General features: G+C 42.1%; 1 protein-coding gene across 2 annotated transcripts in view; it reads left to right on the top strand.

Annotated features, from left to right (window-relative positions):
• The window catches only part of STXBP5 (syntaxin binding protein 5), a 933,640-nt gene that overhangs the window by 467,198 nt on the left and 450,034 nt on the right, over positions 1 to 16,408 (top strand). For both annotated transcript variants that reach the window (XM_069235194.1, XM_069235193.1), the window contains exons 12-13: positions 11,386 to 11,533; positions 11,637 to 11,704. In XM_069235194.1, the coding sequence (XP_069091295.1) occupies positions 11,386 to 11,533; positions 11,637 to 11,704 (216 nt within the window). The remainder of the gene's footprint in view (positions 1 to 11,385; positions 11,534 to 11,636; positions 11,705 to 16,408) is intronic.

Genomic DNA, 16,408 nt, shown 5'->3' with positions numbered 1-16,408 from the left:
AGTCTCCTGACAAAGTCCCTACCGCATACCAGAAGGTAGCAAGCAAGATGTAGAAAAAGAAGTTATGGAAATGATAAAAGCAGGTGTTATTGAATCATCTTCCAGCCCCTGGTGTTCCCCTATAGTATTACTTCCCAAACCAGATGGTTCTATTCGGTTCTGCGTAGACTTCCGGCAACTTAATTCCCTGTCACACTTCAACACCTATCCCATGCCACGCATAGATGATTTTATAGAAAGATTAGGAAATGCAAAATACCTTACTACATTGGATTTAACGAAGGGCTATTGGCAGATTCCCCTAAGAGCATCAGATAAGGAAAAACAGCCTTTGCAACCCACTCTGGGTTAATTAAGTCCACAGTATTGCCTTTTGGGTTGCATGGGGCTCCAGCAACCTTTCAGAGATTAATCAATATTGTGCTGCGGCCTTATCAAGACTATGCGGCAGCATATCTAGATGATATTGTAATATACAGTAAAACCTGGGAGGAACATTTAAATCACTTGCCAGACATACTAAAAGCCCTCCAACAGGCTGGATTAACTGCTAACCCGGAAGAATGCAAAATAGCTCAGAATACAATCAACTATTTGGGTTATGTCCTAGAAAATGGAACAATCAAACCACAGATAGAGAAAGTGGAAGCCACCACACAAATACCAGTCCCAAAGAACAAGAAAGATATAAGGGCCTTCCTGGGTATGGTTGGTTATTATAGGCGATTCATTCCGTACTTTTCTGACATAGCCGCTCCTCTTACGGCTCTATTGGAGAAAAGACAGCTACATCAAATATCCCATTTGACTGAACTAGAAAAGCATCGGTTCCTCCATATAAAATCCTTACTAACCACCGAGCCGATCTCACATTGCCCAGATTTTCACAAACCGTTTCAATTACAAACTGATGCTTCCAACCAGGGATTAGGAGCAGTGCTATCCCAGGAAGGGGAAGATGGCCAATTCCATCCAATGTAGATATCAGTAGAAAGCTTCTACCTAGAGAAAAATATTATCCCACAGTGGAGAAAGAATGTCTTGCGATAAAATGGGCAATCAAATCACTTCTGTACCACCTCTTAGGGAGGTCTTTTACCCTCCTTACGGATCACACCCCAGTGACTTGGCTATCTAAACATAAGGACACTGATTCCCGAGTACTCAGATGGTTCTTATCGTTATAACGTTTTCTATTTCAGGTGAAACATTCACCAGGATTCCTACTCTCCAATGCTGACTTTCTGTCTCGATATCCGTCCAACGTGTGGCTCCAGCAAGGGAGTGAATGTAATGGGGCGGAAGGATCAGCTCTTCACTGGACATACCCCGGGGGCACTGCAAAGGGTGCTGGAGTAGAGGTCAAACCTCTACATCCTGCCGGCTCCGCAGCGCAGCGGGCGGGGCCTCAACAACCAGGAAGACGCTGAGAGGAAGAAAAAGAATGTTGGCGGGAAGATGACGAGAAGGTCGGAGAAACAAACAAGGAGGTCGGAGAAACAAACGAGGAGGAGGAAGACAGCAGAAGCGAGACAACAACGAAGGAAAAGACTGAAATCGGGGATGGACAGCAGGAAACACCAACGTGGACCTCACATCCAGAAGACTGTGAGGGAGACCACGCGAAGGAGCCGGCGACGTTCCAGGAGGAACGTGGCCTCACCATGTGGACGATCTTCTGGATCCCTGAGGTGCCAATCTGAAACAGAAAAAAAGAAAAAGAAAATAAGGAACAGGGAAGAACAAAAGGAAGAATACAGCCTACAGACCTACGGACAAGTAGAAATAGAGAAAAAAGAAAGAAGAGATATTTATTGGGAAAGACAAATTAAAAGAGAACATTTGCGTACTTGCGTATCTATTTGTATTCGCCTTTCACACCTTCTCTCTTTGCCTTTGAGTGCTTTAAAGACAGCAAGTCCACAGTACTCTCCTGGGCATTTGTGCTCCAAAGCATGAGTTTCCCCAGAAGTTTCACCCCCTCCATGGCTATAGTAAGGATTTCAGTACTACTGTCAGCCCCTGCAAGTAGTGCAGCAGACTCTTCAGCCTTTTCATGGCTAAGGCTGTGTTAACCCCAGATAACTTGGTCAGCCTGGAAAGCAACTAGCAGCACACATTTGTGGCAATCATATGCAGCTCCATATGTCACTTCCAGAGTGGAGCGACGGTGTGGAGCAGCACAAGGTCACCTACTGTTGCGCTGAGGTACTGTTTAAGATTTTCCGTATCCAGTCTGACACTTGGGAAATACTCAGAAAGTGAAGCATCCTTAGTTAGAGTATCCACCAGAAAAGCGTGACCTAAGGTAAGTAATTTTTTCATCAAGGATGTTTGCCCATCATAATTCTTGTGCCTGCTCCGCCTACCCCAGAAGTACCATGTGTGCCTCCTCCGGAGGAAAGATGTGTAGCCCCTGGAGACATGATTTATGATAGTTCAAAAAAGTGGTCTGTTTTGGACATTCTTGTGGCAAACATGAAGTCTTTCTCGTTACTTTGTTCATGAGCCTTTGCATGAGGTTCACTCATTCGGCCCTGACAAATCAGAACTGTTAACCTGTTTATCAATGCTCTTACTGAACCTACCTAGTGTGAAGAATCTGTTATCTCGAAAGTTGTTTGATCTGTGTATTATTTTGTGGAGACAGTCCATGTAAACACAGACCACCCCCTATAACTAGTAGTCCCAACCTCGTGAGAATGACCTGATGAAGAGGCACCACGGAGTGCAGCAGGGACAGCAGATCAAGGACAACCCCCTTTGCATTAGAGGTTGATTTAGGTAGATTGTATAATGAAAGAAGGCCAGCTTGAGTTGGAGTTAGATTAGAGACCTACAGCCTGAGATGGCAAGTGGCAGATCTTCCTAGCCAGACACAAGAGCTTTAGAAGGCCTAGCACAGCAAGCAAGCCCAGCCATGCTCGAAGTGAAGGTGAAGAGCACTGATCCTCATTTGCCCCCCTAAACAATAATGAGGTAAATAAAAGTGGCATAATGGGATGGAAACTTGTCCATCGCAGTGCTACCCTACGGGAAATGGACAGGTGACTGAGACACTCAAAGTTATGGGCGTGGAACACAGACCACAAAGGAAGTGTGCTGGCATTGTAAGGTGGGAAGTCTAAAGTCATCCCTTCACATAACTCAGGCAGATCCTTGACAGAGGAACCTAAAGAACGGTCCACAGAGCATGATCATTCAATCATTAAACAAAACACAGAGTATTCAAGTAAAGAAATTACAAGAGAGATTGACTCCATACATCCAGATTTAAAGAGGCTTCTCTATGAAATACTTGGAAAGATTAATGAGCTGGAAGAAAGAATGGTGTATCTGGAAGAAACAATGGATGAAGGGCCAGATTTAGGGTGTAATATTGAACTACAAGAGAAGCAGGAAGACATTGAAAAAACAGTGAGATCCAGTAACATTCACATAAGTTGGTGCCTTGTTTGGAACAAAGGAGAAAACATGCATGACATCCTTATAACCTGCTTGATTTTGTAAATTTACTGCCTATTGAACTAGTACGCACAAAGAGAGTGAGTTTGAAAGGGATACAAATATCTCAATAAAGGCATAGCTGTCTTAGTTTTTTTTTAAACTTTTATTGTATTGGCATTTCAGCTTAAGCAGGCATAACACAATGCATAGTTCTTTTCATAACGCAAATCTTACCATTTGTACAAGAAACACAGTTAAAGCTTACAGTTTTGTTGAACCTTATGCTTTTTCTGGTACGTTTGCATTGTCATTAAAGAGTATCACTCCTCTTTTAGGATATAAGTATTAGTCAATTGTTCAATAAAGCTTATTAGTGACTATGGTCGGGGGAGAGCGAAGATATAAGTAAACATGTCATGAATGGCCAGTGTACAGTTTTCCAATAGGTAAATATACATGCCATCTAAGGATTATCAATCAACTTCACTAGTTGAGATATAAAAAGACTAAAGACGAAACCAACAATATAGGAAACTGAGAGTGTAGCTGTTTTAGTTAAGAGTGAGTTGGTTTGTCACAAAAAAACTTTGAGACATATATAAGCTGCTAGTGCAAATTGTCCGTGGGCCACAATATAGCGCCTACATTTGCTAACATGTATGTGCATGTTTGAAAACCGTCTACTAACAGAACATCTGAGATAAAATTATAGCAATACAGTGGAGATTGTTCAGGATGAAGTGTTTCCCCTTGGCAAGGTAGACACAAAGAGGTGTAAGACTTTGTTAAATAATTGAAAGACCTGCATCTCACTAAACATTCTACATTGACAGTTGCAAATACAGAGTTAGCTGTCTTAACCCCTTCTCTGCCAGGCCTTTTCCCCTCAGGTGCCAGGCCTTTTTTTTTGCCTATTTGGGGCAGTTCACGCCTCGGCCCTCATAATCTTTTGTCCACATAAGCTACCCACACTAAATTTGTGTCCTTTTTTTCCAACATCCTAGGGATTCTAGAGGTACCCAAACTTTGTGGGTTCCCCTGAAGGAGACCAAAAAATTAGTCAAAATACAGTGAAAATTTCGTTTTTTTTCAAAAAATGGAGAAAAAGGGCCACAGAAGAAGGATTGTGGTTTTTTCCATGAAAATGGCATCAACAAAGGGTTTACGGTGCTAAAATCACTATCGTCCCAGCTTTCAGGAACACGCAGACTTGAATCAGAAAACCACATTTTTCAACACAATTGTGGCATTTAACTGGAACATACCCCATTTTCACTATTGTTTTGTGCTTTCTGCCTCCTTCCAGTTAGTGACAGGAATGGATGTGAAACCAAGGCTGGATCCTGGAAAGCTAAACATTTCTGAAAAGTAGACACAATTCTGAATTCCGCAAGGGGTCATTTGTGTAGATCCTACAAGGTTTTCCTACAGAAAATAACAGCTGAAATAAAACAATATTGAAATTGAGGTGAAAAAACAGCCATTTTTGTCAGCATTTTACTGTGTAACATTTTTCTGCAGTAACAGATTTTTAAAAGCAATATACTGTTACGTCTGCTGGACTCTTCTGGTTGCCGGGATATATAGGGCTTGTAGGTTCATCAAGAAACCTACGTACCCAGAGCCAATAAATGAGCTGCTCCTTGCAATGGGTTTTCATTCTCTACGGGGTATACAGCAATTCATTTGCTGAAATATAAAGAGTGAAATATAGGTATCAAGAAACCCTTTTTGTATTTCCAATATGGGCACACGATAAGGTGTTGCGAAGCATTGGTTATTTGCGCCTCTCTGAATTCCGGGGTGCCCATACTAGCATGTGAATTACAGGGCATTTCTCAAATAAACATTTTTTTAAACACTGTCTTATATTTGGAAGGAACATATGTAGAGAAAGACAAGGGGCAATAACACTTCTTTTGCTATTCTGTGTGCCCCCAAGTCTCCCGATAAAAATGGTCCCTCACTTGCATGGGTAGGCCTAATGCTCGCGACAGGAAACACAACATGGACACATCACATTTTTACATTGAAATCTGACATGTTTTTTGCGAAGTGCCTAGCTGTAGATTTTGGCCTCTAGCTCAGCCGGCACCTAGGGAAACCTAGCAAACCTGTGCGTTTTTGAAAACTAGACACCTAGGGGAATCCAAGATTGGGTGATTTGTGGGGCTCTCACCAGGTTCTGTTACCCAGAATCTTTTGCAAACCTCAAAATATGGCCCAAAAAACACTTTTTCTTCACATTTCGGTGACAGAAAGTTCTGGAATCTGAGAGGGGCCACAAATTTCCTTCCATCCAGTGCTCCCCCAAGTCTCCCGATAAAAATGGTACCTCACTTGTGTGGGTAGGCCTAGCGCCCGCGATCCTAAATGCCCCAAAACACAATGTGGACACATCACATTCTCCTAAGAAAACAGACCTGTTTTTTGCAAAGTGCCTAGCTGTGGATTTTGGCCTCTAGCTCAGCCGACACCTGGGGAAGCCTACCAATCCTGCACATTTTTGAAAACTAGCCACCTAGGGGAATCCAAGATGGGGTGACTTGTGGGGCTCTCACCATGTTCTGTTTCCCAGAATCCTTTGCAAACCTCAAAATGTGGCCAAAAAACACTTTTTCCTCTCATTTAGGTGACAGAAAATTCTGGAATCTGAGAGGAGCCACAAATTTCCTTCCACCCAGTGTTCCCCCAAGTCTCCCGATAAAAATGGTACCTCACTTGTGTGGGTAGGCCTAGTGCCAGCGAAAGTAAATGCCCCAAAACCCTATCTGGACACATCAGAATTATTAAATACAAAACTACCTGTTTTTGCGGGTGGGGGCACCTGCGTTTTTGGTCCTGGGCTCCTACCAAACCCAGACATTTCTGAAAACTAGACACCCGAGGGAGTCCAGGGAGGTGTGACTTGCATGGTTCCCCCAATGTTTTCTTACCCAGAATCCTCAGCAAACCTCAAATTTAGCTAAAAAAATCAAATTTTTCCCATATTTCTGTGTGAGATCACCACACCGGGACAAATTTCCTACCACCCAACGTTCCCGATAAAAATGATACCTCACTTGTGTAGGTGGGCCAAGTGTCTGTGACAGGGAAGAGCCAAAAACCTGTCGAAATTGAGGGGGAACCAAAGTGGGTCCAAATGGGCAGTTTGAAAAAAAACATATTTAATGCTGACAAGTGCAGCAGAATTTTTATCGGTATAGATGAGACAATGCTGGGTGGTAGGAATTTTGTGGATTCCTGCAGATTCGGAAGGTTCCCTTACAAAAATGTGGGGAAAATGTGTGGTTTCCAGCAAAGTTGGAGGTCTGCAGGGCATTGTGGGTAAGAAAATGGTGCGGGTGCATGTGAAGCACACCACCTGGAATCACCCAGATGTGTAGTTTTCAGATGTGTCTAGGCCTTGTGGATTTTTCTACATGGCAGCTTCCCAAAGTCCAAAAAGTGCAGCCCTCACCATTCCAAGTGGGACGATTTTGAGAGTTAGCCAAGCTCTCATGGCCCAAATGTAAAACCAAAACCCAAAATAATCAAATGTCCTCTTGCTTGCCATGGGATAAGATGTTTTAGTGTGCGGGGAGAGAGCTGAAAGACTGTTACCTCCTTCAGTTGGGGTGGGGGCATCACCAGGCCCATACTGGTTGGTAGCCGCCACCCCACTATTTTATATATTTTTTTAATTCCCTGGCATCTAGTATGCTTTCTGCCCTCCCGGGAGTGGATCTGGGGTAATTTCCCCATCTGCCCACCAGTAGGCAGAACTACTTTGGCCCCATTTATTTGGGGTGGTGGTATGGCCATACCCCCACCCTCTCATTTAGGAAAACAAATCTTCCCTGGTGAGCTTTCTGCCCCCTTGGGAGCAGATGGGCCTTCCAAAAATAGGCCGATGCCAACAGTAATGTGGCCCCCATGGGGAGCGACCCTTGCCCACGGGGCTGGCCCCCCAAACAAAACACACACATACACACACCCCAATCCCTGGTGCCTAATTAGTTTCTGGCCCTCCGGGGGCAGATCGGCCTAATAGAAATAGGCTGATCTGCCCCCAAAGAGGGCAGAAATGGTCTACAACAAATTTGTCTCCCCCCCCCTTCCCAGGGGAGCCACCCTTGCCTAAGGGGTCGCTCCCCATATATATATATATATATATATATATATATATAAAAAACTTGAAGAAAAAATATATCCCTGGTGTCTAGGAGTTTCTAAATCCCCTCCCCCCCCCCCCCCGGGGCAGATCAGCCAAATTATAATAGGCCGATCTGCCCCCAAGGGGGGCAGAAAAGACCTAAAAATATCCCCCCCCCCCCCCGGGGAGCAGCCCAAGGGCCCGCTACCCTTATGTATAAACGTAAATAAAAAACTAAACTCCCTGGTGGTTAAATAATAAATAAAAATAGGCCTTTCCTCTCCTTTCATGCCTCTCTTGCTTTTGCATTTCTCCTTCGAGGGCAGCCTCTGATGAAGTCAGTGCACGATCGCGCGCTGACGTCATCAGACGCCATGGGGTTGGAGGGGGAGCCCAGGGGAGGGGGTGCCAGGCCCCCGGGGGTTGCGCTAGCACTTCCTCCGTGGGCCCCTATCTGGATGTAACGGTTACGTCCTGGGCACCCGAGCGTTACGTCCAAGGGAACCAAAGGGGTTAATGATGTTGTGATCAACATAAATAATGGAATGTTTGTCACAGATTTGTAAATGAAAATGTCAGACAAGAACTTATTGTCTAGTAAAGAATGTAATTAATGTTTTGCACAACGGGAAAGAAATTCAGACAAAGAAAGAACTCTGAGAACTGTTTAAAGAAACAACTGAGACAGTGACAACAATTTCAGTAGTGGGGCTCTAGATCAGTGATACTTTAAGTATGGCTTGGGATCCGAATGCAGCCCTCCTGACTTTTACATGCAGCTCCCCGGTCAACAGCAGCACTGGGCTGCTCTTTACTCGATTCAGCACCAACATTAAAAATATGTTAAATAATAAGCAAGCATTTATTTGAAGGTTAATTGAAGTTATAAAGGGAAGAAACAGGCGTGTCTTACACCACTTATTTTTAGGAACACCTTAATTTTTAAAGTAATCTTGCAGCAAAAGTGTAAACTATGATAGTCTCTCCAAAATTGAAAAAGTTTATTTCATTAACGTGCATTAACGCTTCACCTTAGTACATCAGATGATATCCGTGTTTTAGGACGTGTGCTTTTTTAAAGTGATAGTTTTTAAACATGAATTTAGAAACATCAATTAACCCCCCCACCCTGACCACAATTGCAAGAGTGAACTAAGAGGCAAGTAAGTTGTTATATGCACTATTAGGGTTGCCTGAATTATTACTGTTATACATGAATATCATTCTTGTTCATTAAATCAACAACAGGAGGTTTTGCGCATCACGAAGCCTTGTATTTCGAGGTCTTCTTATATGTGATAATGAAGAAAAAGGAGGGCAAGGGAAAAACAATTGCCCAGGACCACACAATGTACTAAAGTAGATTGATCCCAGGTTTTCTGGTTTCATATTGTGTAGTTCAGCCACTAGATGCATATTTGCTTTGCTCCCATTTCCCCACCAGCCCATGCCCCTGTCCTACTGCCCCTGTCCTACCATCCCTTCCCCCCAACAACCTCCCCAGCCACCACTCTGCTAGCATCAATGCAGCCATTGGTCACATCACAGACTAAAGTGTTTGCGAGTACCCATCCTCTAGATTGTGGCCCTCAAAAGAAATCAGGGAATCATATGACACTTATGATTCTTCATTAAACAGTTAAGAGTCCATCCTGAGATTTGAGATACATTAAGTAGAGCAGAAGTTTGTAAAATGCAAAGAGAAACTGATGCTAATCTACACATATAAGAAACGTCAAATAAATGCTGATTGAGGTAAAAGAAATGAAAATAAATTTCTTACAAAGAACATTGATGAAAGCAAGGATAATAATGTTTGTTTCTTTGGGCTGCAGCCCTTGTGGCAATATAATTAAAGGTACCAAAATTATATATTTAATGGGGTTAAAATGTAGGTTTCATATTATGGATAATGTGATTCAAAAAAATTAAATCTTGTTAATGCTCATAAGCTCTTGGTGTGGTCAGATACATGAAGGGAAAATGTAACACAAATTAAAACTTTAATCGTCAAACATAGATCACCCATTTAAACAACAGACATACTTTCAAATTTGTCCAATTACTGTCATCATTACATTTCGCAATATAGGACCTAATTCCCGTAGATTTGGCTGTGACATATTTCTTCAATACATGAGTAAGCCAAAAATACTACTGGAGTATGTCACATCCAAGCATATGCCAGTCTTTGTGAATTGTGCTCCTAAATTTTGAATATTTAAGTTGGTAAGAAAGTTCCCTAAAGTTAAGCACTTATATAAGCTTTAACAGAATGCCAGTGGAAGAAACATTTAAATTCAGGAACCTGAATTGGACTAAATGGGATAAAAATATTTAAGCTGCTTTCTTCGAATTTGTTAGGATGTTGGGGTAAATCACCAGGAGCTGTAAGCACTCTAATTAGCTTGGAAAAAACAGATATACATAATGACACATTTGGAATTACAGTATTGGATTACTAAATGGCAAAGCTCTGCATATCGGAACCTAGGCGACAATTTATGAAGTAATAGGTTTAAATTGAGATATGGGGAGAAAAATGTTCTTTTCAGCAGAACATTTAGCATCTGAAATGCCTCTGAAGTAAGGTGAAAGGATGTTAATCATTCAAGTTCCAGAAAAATAACTGTGGCAATGCAATGAATTGAAAACAATATCAAAACAATTTCCCCTATTCAACACAGGTTTGAAGTAGGTGAAAGGATTAAATCAGAAGAAAACTAATGCAGTGTAAGGCACTCTACTGATCAGTCAAAGTGAAATTGCAACTTGAATAGGATGCTTTTCCGTTTGAGACCACTACCAGCCACATCTTGCCCAATTGAAATCACGTGGTACGTAGGACTCTCTATCTCCACTGACTGTGCAAATATATACTTGAACATAAATGTACTGGTCAGGGCAAGGACTCGATCACAACAAGCTAAACTCAGAACAAAAGACTTATCCTGCTATTTAACAAAAACAAAAAGGTGTCTTGAAAACTAACTAATGAGAGACTCAAGGTAATGTTTAGCAAGATAAATGTTTCATACTTGGTAATGAGCATCTTGGAACAAATATGAAAGAAGACCGTTGAGGATCAGTGGACATAGAGTAATTGAATAAGTCGTTTTTTCTCTGAGGAACAAATGGCACTGTCAAACATATACAGATTGTGGAAGCTATTTGTATCCATGTCAAGGGCCATGAACGTTGGACATATTAAAATAACACTATGCTTAGACTATTGGCACCACCAACATGTTATCCCTTCTCTTCTGCTATATTTTCTTTCCTTTCCTACATCACACCATTCAAATAAATGCATAAAAAAAGCCCTCAACACCCATTTTCGTAGCACCCTAAGTTCACAAAAATAAACAGAAAGTGCAAGTTTCATATCGTCAACTCAATTCTGTTTTAATGTGTATCAAACACACTTCTATAATTTTATATGTTTGTAATTGCTGGGTACAGAAAGAGAACAACCAAAAGTCTGTTTGTTTAAAGATTGTATTCGTTTTGCATGATTCTGTGGTTTTTGCACACTGGACCAAACAAATTTGTATTTCTTTATTAGTTTGGTATTCATAGAGTGATTTTTGCAAATTGACACCACTAATGGTCAGAATAAATTGTCAGAGGACAATCTCATTTTATTACCTACCTCTTTAGCACCGCTCACTAGTGACCTTTAATATCCATAAATAAAATGTGATGTAGGTTTTTGTATGTGTTACAATTAATATTCATTAGAACATGATGTTTGGTTTTAATTCATTTTTACTAGGTAAGCAGTGATTTTCCTTGTTTTACAGGTATCCCATATTTGAAAACCCTTACCCCTTGAGTATTCATGAATCTCCTGTTACATGTTGTGAGTATTTTGCTGATTGCCCCGTGGACCTTATACCTGCACTTTATTCCGTTGGGGCTAAGCAAAAACGTCAAGGTTACAGTAAAAAGGTATTGACTGATAACTATGTTCTTTTTTTTTTTATTGTACAAAATGATGCTTTCTGAAACTAGTTATGTTGTGCTCTATTTACTATGTATTTTCTTCTTTCAGGAATGGCCAATCAATGGTGGTAATTGGGGGTTGGGAACTCAAAGCTATCCTGAAATAATAATTACAGGGTAGGTTGTCATCTGTACATTAATTATATTTTTGTATTTGTATGTATGCTGTTTGTTTTGTTTGATATTTGCATAGTGGGTGTGTGCAAAGACTGAACTAAATTCGTTGTTGCATGTATATTAAAACAACACCAATAGGTATACTTATTTTGCATTTCATCAGAACATCATTAATTACCTGCTTATTTTTGAAGACTGTGACATAAAATTACCCTGTAGACATGTTTGACTTTTAAAGTCTTCTAAAGCTATTCATTGTATGGATGGAGAATTATGTATTCAGAGGAACCATATGCTGTGTGCTAGATCACATCAGGAATCATTACATTTCAGTGTTTGCATATGGAGTTGTTACATTGCATGGTAACACATATATTGACCATGTTACTATAACCAGTAACCATGATTCATGCCTTCAATATGTACTTCTTGTACCTCATATATTAGATTAATCATTACATTTTCCTTGACTGCATTGATAACATCTCTGATGATATCTGAAATAACGCATTTACAAGAACACAGTGCATGATGGGGTCACAAGTTATAGTTGCTTAAGATAAGTACAACTGGTTAATTTCTATGGATTGTTATTTTAAAATGTTATGTTTTAACTGACATTTTCACCTAAACTGTATCGTCCCTTTAATATACTACATAAAATATTGAACATAAAAGATTGGGCATGGTTGTTACAGATTCCATTCCATCACCACCAGCCATATAATCAACCCTGTCTCATATCACCCACCAACATCACCCTACTCTTTGTACCATAAACAAACAACCAAGAAATCTTTTGAATCCACCACACATATTACCCTTCCCTGCTACCAAATCTAATACAAACACTCATAAGCTCTGTCCATCTTCACACACACCACATACTATACTCCTATGTACACCACCACCCTTTCCCATTCAACCTCCACTTGTCACCAGTACTTTACATCAAAATCCTTTTACACAAACTCACTACATCAGTATCTGGTAAAAATCACAAAAACAAAACGTAACACACACCAGCACATCAAACTCTCGCACACACACAATTTCATAATACAATCCATCACAAAATAGAAACAAAACCCCACTCCCACCCTCTTGATTACACAAATAAAACACATCATAAAGCAATTTTACACCCACATATTCTATGTTTACCAGTACCTACCACAAACACTGCAACACAATACAAAAACTCTCATTCACTTGCCTCTCATCCATTGCACAATTCAGAGCCTTAAAACATAACTCACATGCTCCACCACCACACCTAACTCATGTCATACACCTTACTCCCTAAACATACGCAAATGAAATAGCCAACATACCACTCTTCACATCTCCTTGTCGGTATTACATAACAAGATGACTGTACAAATGCAGCGCAGCTGCCTGCCCCCTCCCTAAGCCTTTCATGATACTGGGGGGCCAGGGCTGGCTCACTTACTATGTCCTGGAGAGCCCACCCTGAGACACAGTAGTTTTCCTGCCCACACTACTGCGAACAGGAAAACTTGTGTTTTTAAAGCTCCTGACGTCTGAGAGCAGACTTGTGATCTGTTTCTCTGCCCGCACTGATGCAGGCAGGGAAACAGAACAACATATTGCTTCTGCCCGGAGGGAGCAGCATAATTAGCTGCTCCCTCCATGCAGGAGCAATGCTGCCTCTTGCACCATGCAGGGAGCTGGTTGGGGCCGCGAGGCTCTGGGCTCCCCAAGCGTGTTGGTCGGTAGGTGCCTTGGGTCGGCCACTGGGGCACCCACCTTTAATTGATGTCGACCCTGGGGAATGAAATCACTTGGACCAAAACAGCTTCAGGTAGGGGGGTCTCCGCTTTAAAATAAGACACTGACCCGGAGATGGGGTCCCCAGAGCCGCTATAGGTTCGGGAATAAGGGGCCTCACAGCTCCAACCCCCTTCTATTCACATTTCGGCCCCATGGGATGTGGTCCTTGGGCCTAATTAGACTTGGGGGGGGGGGGCACACACTCACATCCTATATTAATTACTCACCCCTAGAGGATGGGGTCCCCGGGCCAAACAAGGCTGTGGGAAGGGGCCACACACCCCCTACCCTTTTTTATTAAATTTGACCTGGGTGAAAGGCTTGTGGGGGGGGGGGGAGCACATGCCACTCTCCCCTTTTTAATTGGGTTTGGCCACTGGTTTGGGTTCCCTGCCCCCATAAAGGCTCTAGGAGTGGGTGTCTGTGCAGCCCCCCTCCCATTTTAACCAAAAAGCATCCCCAACGCCAATTAAAGGTTGGGGAATGGACCGCACACCTGTTCCCTTCATATATATATGTGTGTGTGTGTGTGTGTGTGTATATATATATATATATATATATATATATATATATATATATATATATATATATATATATATAATAAAATGTGTGTGTTTTGGCTCAAGGGGATGGGGTCCCTATGGCCCGAAGGCCAAACCTATGTTGTGGACACCAAAGGCAATGCTGGGTGTGGGGTTGGCACCCTGTTGGGAGTTTGGCTACTCAGGATGGCAGCTGGCCAAGACCTCTAGCCAAAGGGTGTGTACGGCATACGGTTGTCTGCCTCCTGGGAGTTGTACCAGAACTTGGCTGCAAGCCACGCCCTGCAGCAGAACCCACAATGCGTGTAACAAAAGTGCGTGGGCAGTGTAGGGTTGGCTCCCTGCAGGGGGAGGCGGGTTGGCCACAAGGCCTTTTGCCAACAATCTGCTTTGCATGGCCGAAGGCAGTGAACTGCATGGGGTTGGCTGCCTGTGGAAGGTTTGCTGCTGGGCAGGCCCTGTGGCCAACACCCCACTGCGCACAGGCTTCGGCAGTGTGCAACAAGCAGGTTGGCTTTACCTATAGTAATAAAATATTACTTTATGTTTAAAAAACTAACTAGAAATTTGCTGAAAAAAACTAAGGTTTAAATAACATTATTGTTATGTGTGATAAAAAAAATCTGTTCCATTTAAAGAAACAAAAACCCTAGAAATTCACTGCAAAAAAACAAAGGTTAAAGTAATATTATATTTTGGTGAATATGTCAGTGACAACATTTATGTTTTGAACTTGAAAAAATAAACTGAAATTCACCAGTCATAGCTAGCAGGGCTGTTACCTGCCTCTCCCCAATACACTGCTTATGACCTCATGTTACATCACTAATGACATGTTCTATGACATAATTTGTGATATCACTGATGACAACTCAAATTACACCAGTGATGATATCACTGATGACATCATCCAATGGGTGGGTAGCTACTATGCTTATTTTTCTACCTAATTTTGTACAACCTGTGTCCAGCTAATGGGTGCAAGTCTTTACAAAATGCAGGCAAACCCCCTGCAAGCAGCCAGCCGTGCATTGTTGGGGGATGGCCACAAGGAAGCCAACCACACCCTTTGCAGGACCTTTAGCTGTGCGATAGGCGGATGGACAGAGGGCATAGCCTTTGGCCATCCCCCATACACGAATCCAACCCCATCCTTCGTCCATGCATGGTGGGGAGTTGGCCAAGGGGACACCATACCCAGGGCTGATACTTAAGTTTGGAAAAGGGGAGGCCACACAATAGCCATGGTGAATAGACAATTTGGCAGCCATGGCCATACTAGCGGAAAATATACAAGGCACAAACTATCCTTACACACCTACTTTGTAGGCCTAACCAAAGCATTTGATTTGCTCAACAGAAACTGCCTGTGGAGAAAGTTCGCAAAATGGAATATCCCTCCAAATATACTAAAAGGAATTTAACTTCTAGACTCCCGTAACTGGGCCAGGGTCACACTCGGGTGAAAAAAGTCTAGCATCCGGAATCTGGAGAGACAGAGGTACACTGAAAGGAAGAGCGGTGTTACAAATCTCAGCACTCAAACACCTGGCAACCAAATTGCAAAGTCCAACCCGGCAGCCACTGCTCACAGTGATAAAGGCAGAGGTTCTACCAATGTTAACATACGGCCTGGAAATCTTCCTTGGTAAATCTGCAAGCTTCTTGAACATTTCACAGAGCAAGTTATTCCTCCTCATGCTCCTACTACTACAAAACACCTCTCCTGCTCAGATCAAACTAGAATTTGGCCTCCTGGATGAACAGCTCATACAAGAGGGTTCTTTTCTCAAATAAGCATTGCTGCTGAGGCAGGCACCCCCAAACTCACTACGATTCTTGTTATGGCAACAAATGGCACCAAAAACAGTCCCAAATCCAAATTCATGGTCAGAGAAAATAGTGGTATCAGTTAATCACCTTAAGCCAGAATAACTTTGGTAAAAAAGACTACCTCTCCAGGCTTTCAAGCTAGCACTGAATAAACAAGTCAAACAGCCTTCCAGGTGCGAAAACAAATCAAAATTGAGACAGTGTAGCCATGTTTGGATGATCATTAATACATTAACAAGGCACCAACTGTGCAGACCTACATTAGTGCTCACTTAAAGTACAAAAAATGAAAGTGCTCCAAGCCAGATTTAGGCTTTTATCTTCTCTTGATGCCCTTCCAAAATGGCACCAACTTAGAGGACAAGGAGTACAGGTTTGCCAATATCCTCTGGAAGATTTCCTGAATATAATATGTATCCATCCAGTGTTATTACATTGGCACAAAATCTATCTCTAAAACATTTTTAATTCAAATGGCATCAGATCCTGCCGCCAAACAATTTTGTTCTGCTTGCAGTGTCCAACACCACAAACC

Source organism: Pleurodeles waltl, chromosome 5 (genome assembly GCF_031143425.1).
Source record: "Pleurodeles waltl isolate 20211129_DDA chromosome 5, aPleWal1.hap1.20221129, whole genome shotgun sequence".
NCBI lineage: Eukaryota > Metazoa > Chordata > Amphibia > Caudata > Salamandridae > Pleurodeles > Pleurodeles waltl.
This window is presented reverse-complemented; position numbering and strand designations above follow the sequence as displayed.